The sequence below is a fragment of the Coregonus clupeaformis genome, chromosome 5 (genome assembly GCF_020615455.1).
Source record: "Coregonus clupeaformis isolate EN_2021a chromosome 5, ASM2061545v1, whole genome shotgun sequence".
Classification (NCBI taxonomy): domain Eukaryota; kingdom Metazoa; phylum Chordata; class Actinopteri; order Salmoniformes; family Salmonidae; genus Coregonus; species Coregonus clupeaformis.
Genome location: NC_059196.1, coordinates 39,178,826 through 39,200,952, shown reverse-complemented (window position 1 = coordinate 39,200,952; position 22,127 = coordinate 39,178,826). Strand labels below are relative to the sequence as shown.

General features: G+C 46.8%; 1 protein-coding gene across 1 annotated transcript in view; it reads left to right on the top strand.

The window, feature by feature from the left end:
- gbe1b (glucan (1,4-alpha-), branching enzyme 1b) overlaps window positions 1-22,127 on the top strand; it is a 271,934-nt gene that overhangs the window by 58,754 nt on the left and 191,053 nt on the right. Inside the window, exons 4-5 of the mRNA XM_041876741.2 lie at window positions 148-273; window positions 18,703-18,838. Coding sequence (XP_041732675.2) covers window positions 148-273; window positions 18,703-18,838 — 262 coding nt within the window. The remainder of the gene's footprint in view (window positions 1-147; window positions 274-18,702; window positions 18,839-22,127) is intronic.

Here is a 22,127-nt window from a genome sequence, read left to right as displayed (position 1 = left end):
TTCCTATTCCCATAGTCCCTATGGGCCGTGGTCAAAAGTAGTGCACTATAAATGGAACAGGGTGCCAATTGGGACGCAACCCCCTGTGTCTTTGTTGCGACTGCTCTAACCTCTGTGTCACCTGCCACCTGTCTTGTCTCCCTGCAGGTGGTGGTCCACACTAAGAAAGGGGAGCGTCTGTACCGCATTTCACCTTGGGCCAAGTACGCCACTCAGGCAGAGAAACAAGTGATCTATGACTGGGTCCACTGGGACCCTCCTCAACCTTATCTAGTAAGTACTGAAGTCCTCCTCAACCTTATCTACTAAGTATTGAAGTCCTCCTCAACCTTATCTAGTAAGTACTGAAGTCCTCCTCAACCTTATCTAGTAAGTACTGAAGTCCTCCTCAACCTTATCTAGTAAGTACTGAAGTCCTCCTCAACCTTATCTACTAAGTATTGAAGTCCTCCTCAACCTTATCTAGTAAGTATTGAAGTCCTCCTCAACCTTATCTAGTAAGTATTGAAGTCCTCCTCAACCTTACCTAGTAAGTATTGAAGTCCTCCTCAACCTTACCTAGTAAGTATTGACGTCCTCCTCAACCTTACCTAGTAAGTATTGACGTCCTCCTCAACCTTACCTAGTAAGTATTGACGTCCTCCTCAACCTTATCTAGTAAGTATTGACGTCCTCCTCAACCTTATCTAGTAAGTTATACTGTCTACTTTGACACTGGCCTCCAAACTTCACATATTGTAAATTATAAGTTCTTTACAAGATCTCCTATCATCAGTGAGGAAGCCAAGAAACACTCCCCGTCCCAGACAAACCTGCATCACGTCCTCACCGTCAACCTAATCATTCATAATGGTTTTCAATGGGGGAACTCATTCACATACAATGTCTATTCTACAGCAATAGCTGGTGTTATTGAGTCTGCGTTCGACGCTTGGTGTCAGTATGTAGGGGAGGGGATGCATGGTGTCTGTCCTCCCTCAGCAGAAGAGCAGGCAGACCAAAATAATGAAAAGTTGTGTCCCAAATATCTCCCGAGTGGCGCAGTGGTCTAAGGCATTGCATCGCAGTGCTAGCTGTGCCACTAGAGATCCTGGTTCGAATCCAGGCTCTGTCGTAGCCGGCCGCGACCGGGAGACCCATGGGGCGGCGCACAATTGGCCAAGCGTCGTCCAGGGTAGGGGAGGGAATGGCTGGCAGGGATGTAGCTCAGTTGGTAGAGCATGGCGTTTGCAACGCCAGGGTTGTGGGTTCGATTCCCACCGGGGGGGGGGGGCAGTATGCATAAAGAAAACTACACAAATTAATGTATGCACTCTCTGGATAAGAGCGTCTGCTAAATGACTAAAATGTAAATGTAAATGGCACCCTATGCCCTATGGTCAAAAGTAGTCCCCTTTGTAGTGAATAGGGTGCCATTTGTAGTGAATAGGGTGCCATTTGGGACACATCCAAAATGTTTTAATGACCACTGTTATTGCCCTCCATTTTAATTAGGTGACAGTTGGTCTCTCTCTAAATTCAAAGGGCTTTATTGGCATGGGGAAACATATGTTTACATTGCCAAAGCAAGTGAAGTAGATGGTAAACAAAAGTGAAATAAACTATCAGAAATTAACAGTAAACATTACACTCACAAAGGTTCCAAAAGAATAAAGACATTTCAAACGTCATATTATGTCTATATACAGTGTTGTAACGATGTGCAAATAGTTAAAGTACAAAAGGGAAAATAAATAAACATAAATATGGGTTGTATTTACAATGGTGTTTGTTCTTCACGGGTTGCCCTTTTCTTCTGGCAACAGGTCACACATCTTGCTGCTGTGATGGCACACTGTGGTATTTCATCCAATAGAAATGGTGTAACGGTTTTGACTTGAGGTTATTTATAGGGGTGCCAGGTAGGTTGTGCCCACCAGAGAAAGCATGGGTTTCTCCTTTCAGTTTGGGAGGGAATGAGTCCCATCTGGTCCGTCAAGTCACACCAATACAAAGGACTTATGTAAAAGTCAAGATGGAAATATACTTTTCATAAACCCCCTTAAAACCTTGGAAAGAACTTCAAACAAGTGTATTCTTTTGCGTGGTTGTATTAACAACATAAATGATCACCCACACCCACACACAACAATATAACAAATCACTGCACTTATGTTCATTTAGAAATGTCCTGTACCTCGGGCATAAAAAAGAGTCCAGCCCGGTAAATAAGTTCAGTGACTCAAGTGGCCTTAGTCCCGCAACGTTTGTCCGTAGCATAACCCCAGTATATTCATACACTCAAAATAACACTTATTTTGTAACACAACTATAAAGCGTATCAAAGACTACCCAAAGAATAATACGTCCTCACAACTACATAAATCACAGTATACATCACCCCCAAACAAATGAAATACCGTGTACAAAAAGTTGTAGTCAGTCGGTCAGTCAGACAATCCGCCAACAGCTCTCCAGCGGAGAAAAGGCCACGAAAACCAACGGAGAGTGGTAGTCCACAGACGCACAGAGTGGATCCAATCCTGGGTAAACTCGCTTTAAGGCTACAAAACACACTGTAAGGCAACAAAACAAACGTAATGGCGAAGCTTCATGAACTGAAGGTCGTCCACATCCTCATTCATGTCTCAATCACCACTTTTTCTTTGCGCAGCTGATGCTGGCTATTTAATGAGGAATTAAAGGGGAAGCGCCCTATTAGAAGGAGAAGCACTGAGACGGTTCAGAAATATTCAGGGCCGTCACACACCCCCTCCCCTGGAAAAAGCCGACCATTGTCGGGAAGGCAGATCTTGGTCGGGGAAACCGAGAAAGGTCTCCTCATCACTTTCCTCTACAAAAATATTCATTACTTTTTGGCGCTCACGCTCCTCAGCTGAGGGGTCACAGGCATTAAGCCGTGAGACTTCTGGGTCTGGGAATCCGAGAAAAGTCTCCTTACTTTCCTCTTCAAAGATCTCCAGGACCTTGCGGCGCTCAATCTCCTCCAATTCCTCAGCCGAGGGTAACAGGCCTTAAGGCGTGAGACATGGACAACGCGCATATCTTCACCGGTGTCCTCTTTCACCACTCGGTAGTTCAAAGGGCCCATCTGCTCCACAATCCTATATGGTCCTTGCCATTTAGGAGCGAGCTTGGCCGAGAAGAATTGTTCAGCTTTCGAGTAAGGATGAGAGCGAAGCCACACCCGATCACGAAGCTGGAACTGCATGTCTCGTCTGTTCTTATCATAATTTCTCTTCTGCTTGAGTCGAGCCTGGATCATGTTCCTTGAGACAAGAGCTCTCAAGTCGTGGAGATGGACTACCTGGTCATAGCAAGCAGCGTCTGGAGTAAGCTGCTGGGGCTGTAGCACCATATCCAAGGGTCCCCGGAGGAGACGACTTAGGTTCAGCTCTGCAGGTGTGACTCCAGTGGACTCTTGCACAGCAGAATTCAGGGCAAATCGAAACTCGTGAAGGTGCTTGTCCCAGTGTTTGTGCTGGGTCCCTACATAGGAAGCAACCATTGTCTTCAAGGTTCGATTTACTCTCTCAGTGAGGTTGGTCTGTGGGTGATAGGCTGTGGTCAACTTCTGTCTCAGGTTCCATCTTTGGCAGGTCTCTCCAAAGAGATCAGAGACAAATTGGGAACCTCGATCAGACAGGATGTAATCAGGCACTCCCCAGCGAGTCAGGATCTCTTTCGTAAGGATGTTAGAGACGGTCCTCGCTGTGGCCTGACGCAGGGCAAAGAGCTCAACCCACTTGGAATAGTAATCAACAAAAACAAGCATGTACACATTCTGATTGGAGCTTCTAGGAAATGGACCCATCAAATCCACTCCTAACATTTCCCAAGGTCGGGTAACCACAGTTTGCTGCAACTTGCCAGCAGGTTTTCTACCTTCTGGTTTGTACATTTGACAAACCTGACAGTTTCGGATATGTGACTTCACATCCATGCTCAGATGTGGCCAGTACAGTAATGCTTGCAAACGTTTGTAGGTTTTGAACCTGCCCAAATGACCAGCTAATGGGTCTTCATGGAAATGTTGAAGCAGTTGAAGGCGTAGAGTTTCAGGTATGTACATTTGGTAGAGTGTTCTGTGAGGTAGTTGTACAACTCGGTAGACTTTGTCTTCAATGATGGTCAGCTTTGTGGTAGGGTTAACCATCTTTTCTCCATCTTCCAGGATAGTCTGGTACAAAGCCTGTACTTCTGGATCATCCTGTTGGGCTTTCCAAATGACCTCATCAGAGATGGGAAAGTCAGTTTTGGGTGAATCTCGACTGCTAGACAGGACAGTAGCACATGTAAGATGAGGGCCACCATTACCACAAGCAGGAGCTCTGGATAAGGCATCTGGAACAGTGTTATATTTTCCTTTCCTGTATTCTACTGCAAAGGTGAACTCTTGCAACTGTAGAGCCCATCTGATGAGCCTGGTGCTTGGTTTGTTGGTCTTGAACACCCACACAAGGGAGGAATGGTCAGTGACCACAGTGAAGTGTCTTCCCTCCAGATAGTACCTCCACTTTTCCAAAGCCCAGACAACTGCAAGGCACTCTTGCTCGGTTGTGGAGTAGTTCCGTTCTGCTCCATTCAATGTCCGACTGGCAAACGCTAGCACTTCTTCAGTACCAAGTCCAGTCTGTTGGACTAGGACAGCACCAAGTCCAACATCACTTGCATCAGTGTAAACAACAAAAGGGAAATCAAAGTTGGGATGACCCAAAATGGGAGGTGTGACGAGGTGTCGTTTCAGGGTTTCAAAGGAGTTCTGGCACTCTGCCGTCCATCGGAATTTCGCTCCCTTTTCGCTTCAACCCGTTGAGGGGTTCTGCCACCTGGGAGAAGTTCCACACAAACCGATGGTACCATCCAGCCATCCCAAGGAACCGTTGAAGGGCCTTGAGTGTGGTTGGCACAGGGAAGTCTTGTACAGCCTTGGTCTTTTCAGGATCCACATGAATACCATCACAAGACACAATATGGCCAAGGAACTTCAGGGAGGTTTGGCAGAAGTTGCTCTTCTTCATGTTCACTGTCAGACCAGCTTCTCTTAGCTTGTCCAACACTGCTTGAAGGTCTTGAAAGTGTTGCTCTCTGTTCTGGGAGTAGATAATTATATCGTCCAGGTAGACGAAACATATCTTCCCTTTGAGCTCACCTAACGCAATCTCCATGAGTCTTTGGAAAGTGGCAGGTGCATTCTTTAATCCAAAAGGCATCACCTTAAAGGAAAACAAGCCCTCAGCACAGACAAAAGCAGTCTTGTCCTTGCTTTCCTGGTCCATCTCAACCTGCCAATAGCCACTATTGAGGTCAAGGGTAGTGAACACAACAGCGCCAGACAATGACTCCAGGATCTCGTGGATGGTGGGAAGAGGATAGGCATCAGTCTGGGAAACATTGTTGGTCTTCCTATAGTCCACACAAAATCTAAGACCACCGGTCTTTTTGGAATGAGGACAACAGGAGCAGCCCAGGGAGAGGAGGAACGTTCTATTATATCTTGTGTCAACATATCATTAATGAGTCCCTTTTGGATGATTAGCTTCGCTGGGGACAAACGATATGGCTTTTGCTTGATCGGCATTTCCTGTGTAAGGAATATTTTGTGCTTCAGGAGTCCGGTGCGTCCTAGCTTTGAAGTACACACATCAGCATTATTCTGCAGCTGTTCCAACAGCCTTAACTCCTCTGGCTGTTCCAGCTGAGCTCTTCTTACAGCCTGTAAAAGGAGATCATCAGAAGTTTTACCCAGGGTTAGTGGTACCGGAGCAACGGCAGAGAAGACTGCCACATTTGGACCCCAATCATGTAACTTTGTAACTTCTGATTGGAAGAAATGCTTCTTGCTCGGATTGTTTGGAAACCAGTAGCAATTGTGTGCGATATCAATCTGGACACCACTGAAGTACATGAAATCAATTCCCAACACGACAGGAAAAGCAAGGTTCTTGGTTTGTAGGATAACCGAAGGAATCATATAGGAGCGGTTACACAGGCGGAACTCCACCTCACTCCATCCAAGTGGTCGTTTAGCCTCACCGTCAGCCAGATACAGTGGACCTTCTGTCCACGGCTTCCAGTTGTATTTTGGACCTTGAACCTCCTTCCACAGTTTCTCATTGAGCAGTGTGTAGGATGACCCGGTGTCCAGGATGGCTCTTCCTGTCCATGGGCCTATGGACAGGGGTAACACCAGCTGGTGTGGTATTAACTGAAAGGAAGGGGATGTCGGGCGGGGGGCGTAGGCAGTGACTCTTGAGGTTTCAGCTCTGGTCAAAGCACCCAGAGTAGGATGGTCGTTCCTGCGAAGTGTGTTAGGTGTGTTGGCCTGTTGTGATTTGTGGTTTCTGGAAGGGTTTACTTGATACGGTCTTGGACATGTAGCTGAAGAATGTCCCTTTTGGCTACATCTCCAACAGAACATGGGAGGGGTCTTGGCTGGAGACTCTGGCTGTGGTTGATGATCTGGTTTGGGTAACTGTTTGGGTGTCTGTTTCTTTCTCTGTTCATATTGCTGTTGGCATTCTCTGTCCTTCTCGAACTGCTGTCCCAGGCGAACCAGTCCATCGACAGTGGTGACTCTTTCTCTGAGTTGACTGGCTAGTAGTGGGTTGATGTTCTTCAAGATCAACTTAATGACCTCTTCCTCCTCAATGCCAGGTTTCCACCTTCTGCACAGGGAGTGGTAACCGTATGCAAAGTCACGGATATTCTCATTCTCCCTTTGCACTCGATTCCTGACTCTGTCTGCCAGCTCATCTGTGTAGTCCTCAGACAGAAATGCAGAGGAAAACTTGGCCTCAAAGTCAGCCCAGGAGGTAGTGGTGAGACGTGCCACATCCCACCAGTCTCGAGCTGTCCCATGCAACACATTCCTCAATGTGGCAAGGAGTACTTCGTCAGCCAGGGGATTGAGGGCAAGAAAGTCATGACATCTTTCCAGATACATTAGCGGATCAGGACTGTCATCCTTTTTCCCAAAGGTGGGAAATTGCAATTTAATGGGCATCGCTCCCACATGACGTCTACTCAAATCACCATGAACAAAAGAGCTAGGAGGGATTGAGGAAGTAGAGGGTGAGGGAGTTATGGGACCATGAAAATGAACACCAGGATGCATGGTGGATTGCATCCTGCAAGGGGTGGCTGCAGCATGGCCTTGTCTTGGCTGTTCTGAGGTGCCCGCTTGGCCCTCAGTGGTCTGAACAGAAGTGGACACAAGAGAAGCTCTGTGCAAGGAGTTGTGCCTAATGGAGGCCATGTCAACAGACACATCATCCAACATTTTAACACAATTAGAGAGCGCTGTCTGCAAGTGGTCTACCGTGTTAACCAGGGGAGAAAATACTGAATTGACGTCCTTGAGGACCTCAGTGTGATGATGTTGCAGGCGCCACTGGAGAGTGGCAGTGAGTTGGCTTTGTTGGTAGTCAAACTGCCTGTCCATGGCACCAGTAATTTCCTGTCTTCCACTCTCACTGAGCTCTGTCAGAGTGTGGGTTAGAGTACTCAGTGAGTTTCTGAATTCCATGGCACTCTGTTGTTGCTCTACACTCAGACATTTGAATTTATGATGGATTAGAGTTTGTAGATGTTGTTGAGTCTTACGAATATCAAGGATGTCACCTTGAAGTTGTAAGACTACAACCTCTGGAGATAAACCAGACAATGGAGGAAGGTGGGGCGTCAGAGGGAGGGCTAGCTCAGTACTTTCACACAGATCCATGTCAATAAGTGAGTTACTAGTTAGACCTGTGGCCTGTGGTCCAGACCGAGCATTTAGATTCCCAGGGCTCTGGCCCAAATCAACTCCATTATTTCCATTCACATTATGATTTGTATTGTTGGCTCGGTAGTCAGAATGGCCCTGTGTATTCCCATGGACAGGTAGGATATGGATGAGCACATTTTCTTGTAGTGAATCCATTATTTTAATTCCACTCAAAAGATTTGCTTTGGTTAGTTCTCAATGTTGAAGTCCCATCTGGGGTGCCATTTTTTATGTAACGGTTTTGACTTGAGGTTATTTATAGGGGTGCCAGGTAGGTTGTGCCCACCAGAGAAAGCATGGGTTTCTCCTTTCAGTTTGGGAGGGAATGAGTCCCATCTGGTCCGTCAAGTCACACCAATACAAAGGACTTATGTAAAAGTCAAGATGGAAATATACTTTTCATAAACCCCTTAAAACCTTGGAAAGAACTTCAAACAAGTGTATTCTTTTGCGTGGTTGTATTAACAACATAAATGATCACCCACACCCACACACAACAATATAACAAATCACTGCACTTATGTTCATTTAGAAATGTCCTGTACCTCGGGCATAAAAAGAGTCCAGCCCGGTAAATAAGTTCAGTGACTCAAGTGGCCTTAGTCCCGCAACGTTTGTCCGTAGCATAACCCCAGTATATTCATACACTCAAAATAACACTTATTTTGTAACACAACTATAAAGCGTATCAAAGACTACCCAAAGAATAATACGTCCTCACAACTACATAAATCACAGTATACATCACCCCAAACAAATGAAATACCGTGTACAAAAAGTTGTAGTCAGTCGGTCAGTCAGACAATCCGCCAACAGCTCTCCAGCGGAGAAAAGGCCACGAAAACCAACGGAGAGTGGTAGTCCACAGACGCACAGAGTGGATCCAATCCTGGGTAAACTCGCTTTAAGGCTACAAAACACACTGTAAGGCAACAAAACAAACGTAATGGCGAAGCTTCATGAACTGAAGGTCGTCCACATCCTCATTCATGTCTCAATCACCACTTTTTCTTTGCGCAGCTGATGCTGGCTATTTAATGAGGAATTAAAGGGGAAGCGCCCTATTAGAAGGAGAAGCACTGAGACGGTTCAGAAATATTCAGGGCCGTCACAATGGGATTTATCCAAAATTGGATTTGTTTTCTAATTCTTTGTGGGTCTGTGTAATCTGTGTCTCTAATATGTGTCTCTCTAATATGGTCATACATTTGGCAGGAAGTTAGGAAGTGCAGCTCAGTTTCCACCTCATTTTGTGGGCGGTGTGCACATAGCCTGTCTTCTCTTGAAAGCCAGGTCTGCCTACGGCGGCTTCTCTCAATAGCAATGCTATGCTCACCGAACAAAGCTTTCCTTAATTTTGGGTCTGTCACATTGGTCAGAGTATTCTGCTTTTGCAGAATTTTGCATGCAGTCTCAATTTGGTGTTTGACCCATTTTGTGAGTTCTTGGTTGGTGAGCCAGATCCTACGTGGGATGTCGAATTTTATGTTCCTTTTGATGGTGTAGAAGGCCCTTCTTGCCTCTCAGATCGTTCACAGCTTTGTGGAAGTAATCTTTGGTGCTGATGTTAAGGCTGAACTACTTATAGTTTTTTGTATTGCTCTAGGGCAACTGGAAGGATGGAATTTTGTATTTGTGGTTCTGGCAACTGGACCTTTTTTGGAACACTGTTATTTTTGTCTTTCTGAAATGTTCTGTCAGGGCCCAGGTCTGACAGAATCTGTGCAGAAGATCTAGGTGCTGCTGTTGGCCCTCCTTGGTTGGGGACAGAAGCACCAGATCGTAAGCAAACAGAATACTTTTGATTTCAGATTCTAGTAGCGTGAGGCCGAGTGCTGCAGACTGTTCTAGTGCCCTCACCAATTCGTTGATATACAGGTAAAAGTCAGTAAATTAGAATATTTTGAAAAACTTGATTTATTTCAGTAATTGCATTCAAAAGGTGTAACTTGTACATTATATTTATTCATTGCACACAGACTGATGCATTCAAATGTTTATTTCATTTAATTTTGATGATTTGAAGTGGCAACAAATGAAAATCCAAAATTCCGTGTGTCACAAAATTAGAATATTACTTAAGGCTAATACAAAAAAGGGATTTTTTAGAAATGTTGGCCAACTGAAAAGTATGAAAATGAAAAATATGAGCATGTACAATACTCAATACTTGGTTGGAGCTCCTTTTGCCTCAATTACTGCATTAATGCGGCGTGGCATGGAGTCGATGAGTTTCTGGCACTGCTCAGGTGTTATGAGAGCCCAGGTTGCTCTGATAGTGGCCTTCAACTCTTCTGCGTTGTTGGGTCTGGCATTCTGCATCTTCCTTTTCACAATACCCCACAGATTTTCTATGGGGCTAAGGTCAGGGGAGTTGGCTGGCCAATTTAGAACAGAAATACCATGGTCCGTAAACCAGGCACGGGTAGATTTTTGCGCTGTGTGCAGGCGCCAAGTCCTGTTGGAACCTGAAATCTCCATCTCCATAGAGCAGGTCAGCAGCAGGAAGCATGAAGTGCTCTAAAACTTGCTGGTAGACGGCTGCGTTGACCCTGGATCTCAGGAAACAGAGTGGACCGACACCAGCAGATGACATGGCACCCCAAACCATCACTGATGGTGGAAACTTTACACTAGACTTCAGGCAACGTGGATCCTGTGCCTCTCCTGTCTTCCTCCAGACTCTGGGACCTCGATTTCCAAAGGAAATGCAAAATTTGCTTTCGTCAGAAAACATGACTTTAGACCACTCAGCAGCAGTCCAGCTCTTTTTTTCCTTAGCCCAGGTGAGACGCTTTTCGCTGTTTCTTGGTCAACAGTGGCTTGACACGAGGTATGCGGCAGTTGAAACCCATGTCTTTCAAGCGTCTCTTGGTGGTGGATCTTGAAGCCCTGACTCCAGCAGCTGTCCACTCCTTGTGAATCTCCCCCACATTTTTGAATGGGTTTTTTTCACAATCTTGACTAGGGCGCGGTGATCCCTATCGCTTGTACACTTTTTCTGACCACAGTTTTTCCTTCCCTTTGCCTCTCTATTAATGTGTTTGGACACAGAGCTCTGAGAACAGCCAGCCTCTTCTGCAATAACCTTTTGTGTCTTTCCCTCCTTGTGCAATGTGTCGATGGTCGCCTTTTGGACAGCTGTCAAATCTGAAGTCTTCCCCATGTTTGTGTAGGCTTCAGAACTGGACCTGAGAGACCATTTAAAGCCCTTTGCAGGTGTTTTGAGTTAATCAGCTGATTAGTTTGTGGCACCAGGTGTCTTCAAAATGTAACCCTTACACAATATTCTAATTTTGTGACACACGGAATTTTGGATTTTCATTTGTTGCCACTTCAAATCATCAAAATTAAATGAAATAAACATTTGAATGCATCAGTCTGTGTGCAATGAATAAATATAATGTACAAGTTACACCTTTTGAATGCAATTACTGAAATAAATCAAGTTTTTCAAAATATTCTAATTTACTGACTTTTACCTGTATATGTTGAAGAGGGTGGCGCTCAAGCTTCATCCCTGTCTCACCCCACGGCCCTGTGGAAAGAAAAAGTGTGTTTTTTTGCCAATTTTAACCGCACACTTGTTTGTGTACATGGATTTTATGTTTTTCCCCCAACACTGATTTCCATCCATTTGTATAGTAGACCCTCATGCCAAATTGAGTCAAAGCTTTTTTGAAGTCAACAAAGCATGAGAAGACTTCACCTTTGTTTTGGTTTGTTTGTTTTGTCAATTAGGGTGTGCAGGGTGAATACGTGGTCTGTCGTATGGTAATTTGGTAAAAAGCCAATTTGACATTTGCTCAGGAAATTGTTTTCTCTGAGGAAATGTAGGAGTCTGCTGTTAATGATGGGAAAATCCTCTGCACTAAGGTTACTGTTGACGCATATCCCACGGTAGTTATTGGGATCTAATTTGTCTCCACTTTTGTGGATTGGGGTGATCGGTCCTTGGTTCCAAATATGTGGTCTGTATATTTTATCATTTCATTTAGTATTCCATCAACACCACAGGCCTTTTTGGGTTGGAGGGTTTGTATTTTGTCCTGTAGTTCATTCAATGTAATTTTAGAATCCAGTGGGTTATCGTAGTCTTCAGTAGCTGATTCTAAAATGTGTAATTGATCATGTACAGTGAGGGGAAAAAAGTATTTGATCCCCTGCTGATTTTGTAAGTTTGCCCACTGACAAAGACATGATCAGTCTATAATTTTAATGGTAGGTTTATTTGAACAGTGAGAGACAGAATAACAACAACAAAATCCAGAAAAACGCATGTCAGAAATGTTATAAATGTATTTGCATTTTAATGAGGGAAATAAGTATTTGACCCCTCTGCAAAACATGACTTAGTACTTGGTGGCAAAACCCTTGTTGGCAATCACAGAGGTCAGATGTTTCTTGTAGTTGGCCACCAGGTTTGCACACATCTCAGGAGGAATTTCGTTCCATTCTTCTTTGCAGATCTTCTATAAGTCATTAAGGTTTCGAGGCTGACGTTTGGCAACTCGAACCTTCAGCTCCCTCCACAGATTTGCTATGGGATTAAGGTCTGGAGACTGGCTAGGCCACTCCAGGACCTTAATGTGCTTCTTATTGAGCCACTCCTTTGTTGTCTTGGCCGTGTGTTTTGGGTAATTGTCATGGCCCCGTCCATCGTCCCTTTAATGCGGTGAAGTTGTCCTGTCCCCTTAGCAGAAAAACACCCCCAAAGCATAATGTTTCCACCTCCATGTTTGACGGTGGGGATGGTGTTCTTGGGGTCATAGGCAGCATTCCTCCTCCTCCAAACACGGCGAGTTGAGTTGATGGCAAAGAGTTTGATTTTATTCTCATCTGAACACAACACTTTCACCCAGTTCTCCTCTGAATCATTCAGATGTTCATTGGCAAACTTCAGACGGGCCTGTATATGTGCTTTCTTGAGCAGGGGGACCTTGTGTGTCACGGCGTAGTGTGTTACCAATTGTTTTCTTGGTGACTATGGTCCCAGCTGCCTTGAGATCATTGACAAGATCCTCCCGTGTAGTTCTGGGCTGATTCCTCACCGTTCTCATGATCATTGCAACTCCATGAGGTGAGATCTTGCATGGAGCCCCAGGCCGAGGGAGATTGACAGTTATTTTGTGTTTCTTCCATTTGCAAATAATCGCACCAACTGTTGTCACCTTCGCACCAAGCTGCTTGGCGATGGTCTTGTAGCCCATTCCAGGTTTACAATATTATCCCTGACATCCTTGGAGAGCTCTTTGGTCTTGGTCATGGTGGAGAGTTTGGAATCTGATTAATTGATTGCTTCTGTGGACAGGTGTCTTTTATACAGGTAACAAGCTATATTGCACGCCTTTCTCACCTGGACAAAAGGAACACCTACGTGAGAATGCTGTTCATTGACTAATGCACCATAGTGTTCTCCAAGCTCATCACTAAGCTAAGGACCCTGGGACTAAACACCTCCCTCTGCAACTGGATCCTGGACTTCCTGATGGGCCGTCCCCAGGTGGTAAGGGTAGGCAACAACACATCTGCCACGCTGATCCTCAACACGGGGGCCCCTCAGGGGTGCGTGCTTAGTCCCTTCCTGTACTCCCTGTTCACTCATGACTGCGTGGCCAAGCACGACACCAACACCATCATTAAGTTTGCCGACAGCACAACGGTGGTAGGCCTGATCACCGACAATGATGAGACAGCCTGTAGGGAGGAGGTCAGAGACCTTGCAATGTGGTACCAGGACAACAACCTCTCTCTCAACGTGATCAAGACAAAGGCGTTGATCGTGGACTACAGGAAAAGGAGGGCCGAGCACGCCCCCATTCTCATCGACGGGGCTGTAGTGGAGCAGGTTGAGAGCTTCAAGTTCCTTGGTGTCCATATTACCAACAAACTATCATGGTCCAAACACACCAAGACAGTCATGAAGAAGGCACGACAACGCCTATTACCCCTCAAGAGACTGAAATGATTTGGCATGGGTCCTCAGATCCTCAAAAAGTTCTACAGCTGCACCATCGAGAGCATCCTGACTGGTTGCATCACCACCTGGTATGGCAACTGCTTGGCCTCTGACCGCAAGGCACTACAGAGGGTAGTGTGTACGGCCCAGTACTTCACTGGGGCTAAGCTTCCTGCCATTCAGGACCTCCATACCAGGCGGTGTCAGAGGAAGGCCCTAAATATTGCAGAAGACTCCAGCCACCCTAGTCATAGACTGTTCTCTCTGCTACCGCATGGCAAGCGGTACTGGAGCGCCAAGTCTAGGTCCAAAATGCTTCTTAACAGCTTCTACCCCCAAGCCATAAGACTGCTGAACAGCTAATCAAATGGCTACCCAGACTATTTGCATATACCAAATTAGCATACCCCCTAAATCTCTTCCCTGTTTCACACATGGTAGTTTGGTGGATGGCACTACCAGCTCTGTAACCTAGAGGGCAACCAGTGGGTCCGTCTCCTCTATACCTTGTTTCTTGTAGGATGACAATGTCTGTATTTCCAATTTCCTTAATGAAGTCTGGGTTCCTGCTCTTTAGGCCAAAGGCAGATGACCTCAGACCTTGTATATTCCAGGATGCGTGTCTAGTGTTGTTTTCGTGTGGTTTAGGCCCGGACCATTACAGTAGCTGTGAGCAGAACATGTTGAGCATCTGATAAATACCTCTTAGGTCGCAGGATGGGTCTTGGATGGTTGTATTAGTGGGTTTTGGGCCTTTCTCTGCTCACGGCCTGGGCATATGTGTGGCTGTCATGTTGAGCTCCTTGCTCCAGGGGCGGGGGACATGAGAGGGCAGAAGGGGTATAATTCTGATCTGGGGGGGCTTATATAGGGTGTGGCCAGGGTTTGTTTCGGGGGTCTAGGCTGGTTGGGGTGAGGATGTGGCTGGTGACGCTGTGGTCTGGGTGTAGGTCCTCTTGGCGTGGGTTCCCTCAGTGCAGGTCCTCCGGAGGGGGTCTCGCAGGTCTGGGAGTGTGTCTCGCTGGTCTTTGCGGGGTGTCCGTTGCTCTGTTGCTCCTGTGTGAGGTGCTGGGGCTGCAGTTGAGGGTGACGTCCTTCAGGGTCCTGGCAAAAATTGGAACTGCTACCTTGTATAGGTGGAACTGAGCGTAAAGGCTGTCCAAGTCCAGGGTGGAGTGGTGGGCCAGGTAGACATTAGGTTTTGAGGCACAGTCCCGGGAAATGCTTGCATTCACCCGCTGTGTGGTGACAAGGTGAATGTATTTTCATGGTAGCAGGGTGGAGATAACCACTCACGTGTTAGGGAAAGTGGAAGAAGCTTTTTCAATCACTCCCTTTAGTGATGTGGCCACCCTTTCCTGCTGGGCCCTCAGGTGCCCGTGTGAATGATGATGTGGCTGGGGGACCCTAGTCTGTCCTCTGACAACAGCTCCAGGGCATGCCTAGTGTTTGGGCACCAGAGTTTAGCCACTTTGTGTTTGGGAAAAAGTTTATTCTCTTGAATGTAAATTATTTCCCATTTGCATCAATGAGGAGCACAATCTCTGGCTTTTGTGTGTCCTCAGTGGATATGTAGGGGTTGTCATGAGGGCTATCCGGGGAGCTGATGGGGGTTGTTAGGAGGGGGTGGGGTCTGTTGGGTTGGTGGGTCCTGTGTTGTCTCTCCAATTGTGGTGGTGTGATCCAGGTTCGCGGTGGGCTGTTCTGCTGGCTTCTCTGGGGGAGTGTTCCTGCTCTCTGGGGGAGTGTTCCTGCTCTCTGGGGGAGTGTTCCTGCTCTCTGGGGGAGTGTTCCTGCTCTCTGGGGGAGTGTTCCTGCTCTCTGGGGGAGTGTCCTGCTGTGTTGCACCTCAGCCTCCTCCTGCAGTGCTGTTAGCTGGGCTCTGTGTTCCAGCTCTCTCTCCAGCTCTGAATTGATCTCTCTCAACAATGGAGGAGCAGTGCAGTTGTGGGACCTGGATCTGTTCAGTGGCTATCCTCTTGGGGCTGCTCGTCTGCAGGGCAGTTTGAGGATGAGGGGTGATCCAGACTCGCTCAGGATGGGGGGGAGTCGTCACCAAGGTAGAGCTTTTCCTGCTATGTTCGCTCTTTGATGCCATAAAAGTCCTGTTGAAACTGCACCACCACCGTTTCAGCCTTGTACACATTGACAGAGGTTTCATGGTCTTCAATGTCTAGTTGACATAGGGGTAGTGTGCTCTTATAGCACTGTGTCATGCCAGGGGATGGTCTGTGTGGAAAATGAAGTCGCTTACGGTTCGCCTCTTTGTAACGAAAGGCAGGGTAGGATGGATATAGGTCTGTAACAGTTTGGATCTAGAGTGTCACCCCCTTTGCAGATCTGACGTTACGAAAAGAGAGGTTGAACAGGCTGGTAATAGGGGTTGCAACAATTTTGGCTGCTAATTTTAGAAAGAAAGGGTCCAGATTGTGGGATGTGGAACATTAAGTGGGTTACATTTCCGTTTTTTTGTAGCGGTCGGCAAATAGTGTCTCTGGATTGCCCTTGAGGAGCTTCTTTTTGTACTTATTCCGTGCAGTGTTATTTTGAATATCCAAGGGGTACTGCACTGTGATGACCTCTACCGTGGAGCAGGGGGCCTCAGAGGCCTCTGTATTTGGGTGGAGGAAGGCTGTGAAACTCTGCTGCCATTTTTGGCCTCAAGGGCTTTCACACATCTCACTTCACACTTCAGTGCTAATTGAAGTTTGGGCCGGATCTGTTCTGTCCTGGTAGCTCAGTAGACTTATTTACTTAGCTTTATATAACAACATAACCTAGAGATTGTCTTTTACTTTTTGGTTTCAGAAGTAGCTTCAGAGTTTTTGGGTCGGATGGTATTCCCAGGTTTCTGCTGTGTTTCTTCTGGTTTGCCGTTTGGTTTGCCGCTAGACGTTTTGTCTTGATATAGTCCTTCTTAGTAAGAATCCTTCTAGGTAATTTTGTTATTTTTAGGTTTGGAATTTTGATGTAGAGGATAGTATCCTGTATAAGTCCTTGTTTATTCAACTGTAATTCTACGTTTATTCAACTGTAATTCATTTTTTAAAAGAATAATTCAGGAGCCCATGAGATCATGACCTCTCTCACTCTCTGTTTCTCTATCTCTCTCTCTCTCTCCCCCTCTCTCTCGCTCTCTCTCGCTCTCTCTCTCGCTCTCTCTCGCTCGCTCTCTCTCGCTCTCTCTCGCTCTCTCTCGCTCTCTCTCGCTCTCTCTTTCTCTCTCTCTCGTCCCTTCTGTCTTTCTCTCGCTCTCTCTCGTCCCTTCTGTCTCTCTCTCTTTCTCTCTCTCTCTCTCTATCTCTCTCTCTCGTCCCTTCTGTCTTTCTCTCTCTCTCTCTCGCTCTCTCTCTCTCTCTCTCTCTCTCTCGTCCCTTCTGTCTTTCTCTCTCACTCTCTCTCTCTCTCTCTCTCTCTCTCTCTCTCTCTCTCTCTCTCTCACTCTTTCTTTCTCTCTCTCTTTCTCTTTCTCTCTCTCTTTCTCTCTCTCTCTCGTCCCTTCTGTCTTTCTCTTTCTCTTTCTCTCTCTCTCTTTCTCTCTCTCTCTCGTCCCTTCTGTCTTTCTCTCACTCTCTCTCGTCCCTTCTGTCTTTCTCTCTCTCTCTCTCTCTCTCTCTTTCTCTTTCTCTCTCTCTTTCTCGTCCCTTCTGTCTTTCTCTCTCGCTCTCTCTCTCTCTCTCGTCCCTTCTGTCTTTCTCTCTCTCTCTCTCTCTCTCTCTCTCTCTCTCTCTCTCTCTCTCTCTCTCTCTCGTCCCTACTGTTTTCTCTCTCTCTCTCGTCCCTTCTGTCTCTCTCTCTCTCGTCCCTTCTGTCTTTCTCTCTCTCTCTCTCTCTCGCTCTCTCTCTCGTCCCTTCTGTCTTTCTCTCTCTCTCTCTCTCTCTCTCTCTCTCTCGTCCCTACTGTTTTTCTCTCTCTCTCTCGTCCCTTCTGTCTCTTTCTCTCTCTCGTCCCTTCTGTCTTTCTCTCTCTCTCTCTATCTATCTCTCTCTCGTCCCTTCTGTCTTTCTCTCTCTCTCTCGTCCCTTCTGTCTTTCTCTCTCTCTCTCTCTCTCTCGTCCCTTCTGTCTTTCTCTCTCTCTCTCTCTCGTCCCATCTGTCTTTCTCTCTCTCTCTCTCTCGTCCCTTCTGTCTTTCTCTCTCTCTCTCTCTCTCTCTCGTCCCTTCTGCCTTTCTCTCTCTCTCTCTCTCTCTCTCTCGTCCCTTCTGTCTTTCTCTCTCTCTCTCTCTCGTCCCTTCTGTCTCTCTCTCTCGTCCCTTCTGTCTCTTTCTCTCTCTCTCTCTCTCTCTCTCTCTCTCTCTCCCCCATTTCTCTCTGCGTCTCTCTTTCTCTCCCTCGCCACCCTGTCGCTGATATTCCCCAAGAGGCCCAATCATTAGAACCTCTTCAGACAGAGGGGTCCTGAGCCCTGGTTGCTATTGTACACACAAAACACACTGTTCTGTTCCCTCCCTCCACTGGGTCGTTGTCTCTGTAAACGCATCCCTATTATAATTTCATCTCTCTAATCATGGCTAGACAAGACACCAGACGGACATATTGTCAAATTGATAGAGAGTTCAATAAGTTCAGATCCTCAGGTTGTTTGTTAGCCACAGTTCCGTAGTCTTTTAATCATGGCCATACAGAAAGTGGGATGCAGACAGATGGTGTCATCAGCGTTCAATAACTTCTACAGATCAGATATTGTTCCTGGCCTAATTATTTCCTATCAGTGCTTGCGTCCATAGCTCTGTCTATGAATTTTAGAGTGGTTATATTTCTCCAGCCCCATCCCTCAGCTTTTTACCAAAACAGTGGCGGGTTAGTAACTTTGTTATTGTTTGAACTGCAGATTGCCCCATTAACTGAAAACCCCTATACATTGTTGTTTGCTTGTCTGGTTGGTTAACCAGACTGATTGATGCATTTAACCAGTCTAGTTTCCCATCCTGTTTATTTCAGTTTTCCTTTGTGTTTCTTCTCCTCACCTCCAGCACATCCACCCTCGCCCCAAGAAGCCCCAGAGTTTACGGATCTACGAGTCCCACGTGGGCATCGCCTCACCTGACCCTAAAGTCGCCTCCTACACCAACTTCACAATCAATGTCCTGCCTCGAATAAAAGACCTGGGTAAGATATCACAGATCACAGAGCTACCTAGACCAGGGCAACAGATCACAGAGCTACCTAGACCAGGGCAACAGATCACAGAGCTACCTAGACCAGGGCAACAGATCACAGAGCTACCTAGACCTGGGGAACAGATCACAGAGCTACCTAGACCAGGGCAACAGATCACAGAGCTACCTAGACCCGGGCAACAGATCACAGAGCTACCTAGACCAGGGCAACAGATCACAGAGCTACCTAGACCAGGGCAACAGATCACAGAGCTACCTAGACCAGGGCAACAGATCACAGAGCTACCTAGACCAGGGCAACAGATCACAGAGCTACCTAGACCAGGGCAACAGATCACAGAGCTACCTAGACCCGGGCAACAGATCACAGAGCTACCTAGACCCGGGCAACAGATCACAGAGCTACCTAGACCCGGGCAACAGATCACAGAGCTACCTAGACCAGGGCAACAGATCACAGAGCTACCTAGACCAGGGCAACAGATCACAGAGCTACCTAGACCAGGGCAACAGATCACAGAGCTACCTAGACCAGGGCAACAGATCACAGAGCTACCTAGACCTGGGGAACAGATTTTAGAGCTAGCGTAGGTTACCACAGGCACCTGACCTGAACCAAGGCTATAACCATAGAAATAGAATAACTGTTCCCTATAGCCACCCATAATCACAGAACCATTGACTTCAATGGGAATCCCGCTCTAGCAATTCTATGGCCATAACACATTTCGCTGCGTCCAAAATGACACACTATCCCCTATATAGTGCACTAGACTCTAGCCCTATGGGCCCTGTTCAAAATAAGTACACTATATAGGGAATAGCATGCCATTTGGGACGCACACGTCCTGTCCGAACACGTGTCTCCTTCTTCTGGCTGTCTGCTACAGGTCTGGTAAACACGAGAGTACCAGAACATCACGCTGTTTCTTTTTCATCTAGTAGTGTGTAGTTCTAGGGCTGTATAGGGGATGGTTACTCCTGAACAGAGCAACATCTACTTTTTTGTGTCTTCTACCATCCAAGAGACTGTTATAAAGTACACAGATGTAAGCTTTTTGAAAGACTGTGTATACACTGCTAACAAGACTAGAGACTCTCTGTGTAAAGTCTAGAAACTCAACAGAAGAGGGAGAGAAGCGAGAGGGTCGTAGAGGAGAGGGAGAGAGGATGAGAAGAGGGAGAGAAGCGAGGGTCGTAGAGGAGAGGGAGAGAAGCAAGGGTCGTAGAGCAGAGGATGAGAAGAAGCAGAGAAGCGAGGGTCGTAGAGGATGAGAAGAAGCAGAGAAGCGAGGGTCGTAGAGGAGAGGGAGAGAGGATGAGAAGAGGCAGAGAAGCGAGGGTCGTAGAGCAGAGGAGTAGAGGAAAGGGTAGGTGAGTTCATTCTGCTCCTCCATCAGAGCAGCAGTGGTCCTTCACCCTGCCTGGTGACCTGCTGTGCTGCTGTCTGTCTGTCCCCCCCCCCCCCCAACACCAGCGCTGTTCAAGGGCCTCTTCAGAGCCAGCCCTGTGTGTGTGCGTGACAAGATGGCGACGACAGACACGGTTGCCCTGTTTCTAGCTCCTTTGCAGAATTTGTTTTTGTTTATTTATTTTTAAGAAATTACGTTATTTGCTCAGAACATTTCTTGCATTATTACCTACAGCCGGAAATAACGTTTGGATATTAGATTGGCGGTCACTCACCAGAAATTCAAGCAGAAATTCGACATACCTGACCTGGATCCTTTAGTTGAACTTCCTGAGGCAGCTCTACTCATCCCGGGGCTGCACCAAAACGCCGACCCTGGAGAAGAGGTAGAAGGAGTGGGGCCCTAGTCAGATTCAGGCAGCGTGCATACCTTCCACCGCTTCTGAGTATATTACTCGCTAACGTTCAGTCCCTGGACAATAAAGTAGACGAGCTCAGGGCGACGATCTCCTTCCAGAGAGACATCAGGGACTGTAACACTCTGTTTTTGCAGAATCATGACTCTCTCCGGATCCATTGGACATGAAGAATGAACTTCATTATTAACAACTCAGTGTGTGATTGTAGAAACGTACAGGAACTCAAGTAATTTTTTGTTCTCCCGATCTGGCATTGCCTCCCTAGATAATAATTTTTTACAGTCGTTACTGCCGTGTCTATTCCCCCCAAGCCGACACCACGACGGCTGTCAAGGAAATACACTGGACTATGTGCAAACTGGAAACCGCATATCCTGAGGCCACATTAATTGTAACTAGGAAATCTGAGAGAAACACTCAACTGAAATTCTATCAACACATCTCCAGTGCTACATGCACAACACGGACCCTGGATCATTGCTAACTCACTTCCAGGACAGCTACAATGCCTTCCCCCACCCTCCCTTCAGCAAATCAGATCACGCCTACATTCTGCTCCTCTCCACATATAGGCAGAAAGCTATAAAAGCTCCCATGGTAAGGACTGTTCAATGTTGGTCTGACCAATAGGAATCTATGCTTCAAGATTGTTTTGATCACGCGAACTGAGAAATGTTCCGGGTCACCTCTTGAGAATAGTATTGACCTATACAGTGACTCAGTGACTGGGTTCATCCGGAAGTGCATAGAGGATGTTGTTCCCACTGTGACGATTAAAACTAAAAACCGTGGATAAATGGCAGCATTCGCGCCAAACTGCAAGCTCGAAAACACCACATTTTACCGCGGTGAGGTGACTGGGAACATGGACGTGTACAACCAGACCAGCTACGACCTCCGTAAGGCATTCAGAGGCAAAACAGCAGTACAGGGACAAAGTGGAGTCTCAATTCAACGGCTCAGACACGAGACACATGTGGCAGGGACTCCAGACAATCACTGATTTATAAAGGGAAACCCTGCCACGTCGCGGACAACGATGCCTCGCTCCGGGACGAGCTAAACACCTTCTTTGCGGAAAACTACATCGAGCTGCCGACGCGGGCCCCCGACGCTCTTGAGGACTGTGTGCTCTCGTTCTCTGTGGCCGACGTGAGTACGTCATTTAAGCGTGTTAGCCCTCGCAAGATTGCCGGCCCAGACGGCATCCCAAGCCGCATGTGTAGACCAGCTGGCTGGAGTGTTTACGTACATATTCCCCACTTGCTTCAAGATGTCCACCATTGTTCCTGTGTGCAAGAAAGCGAAGGTAACTAAATAACTATCGCCCCATAGCACTCACTTCATGTCATCATGAAGTGCTTTGAGAGGCTAGTTAAGGACCATATCACCTCCACCATACCCGACACCCCAGACCCGCTATAATTCGCACATCGCCCCCAACAGAT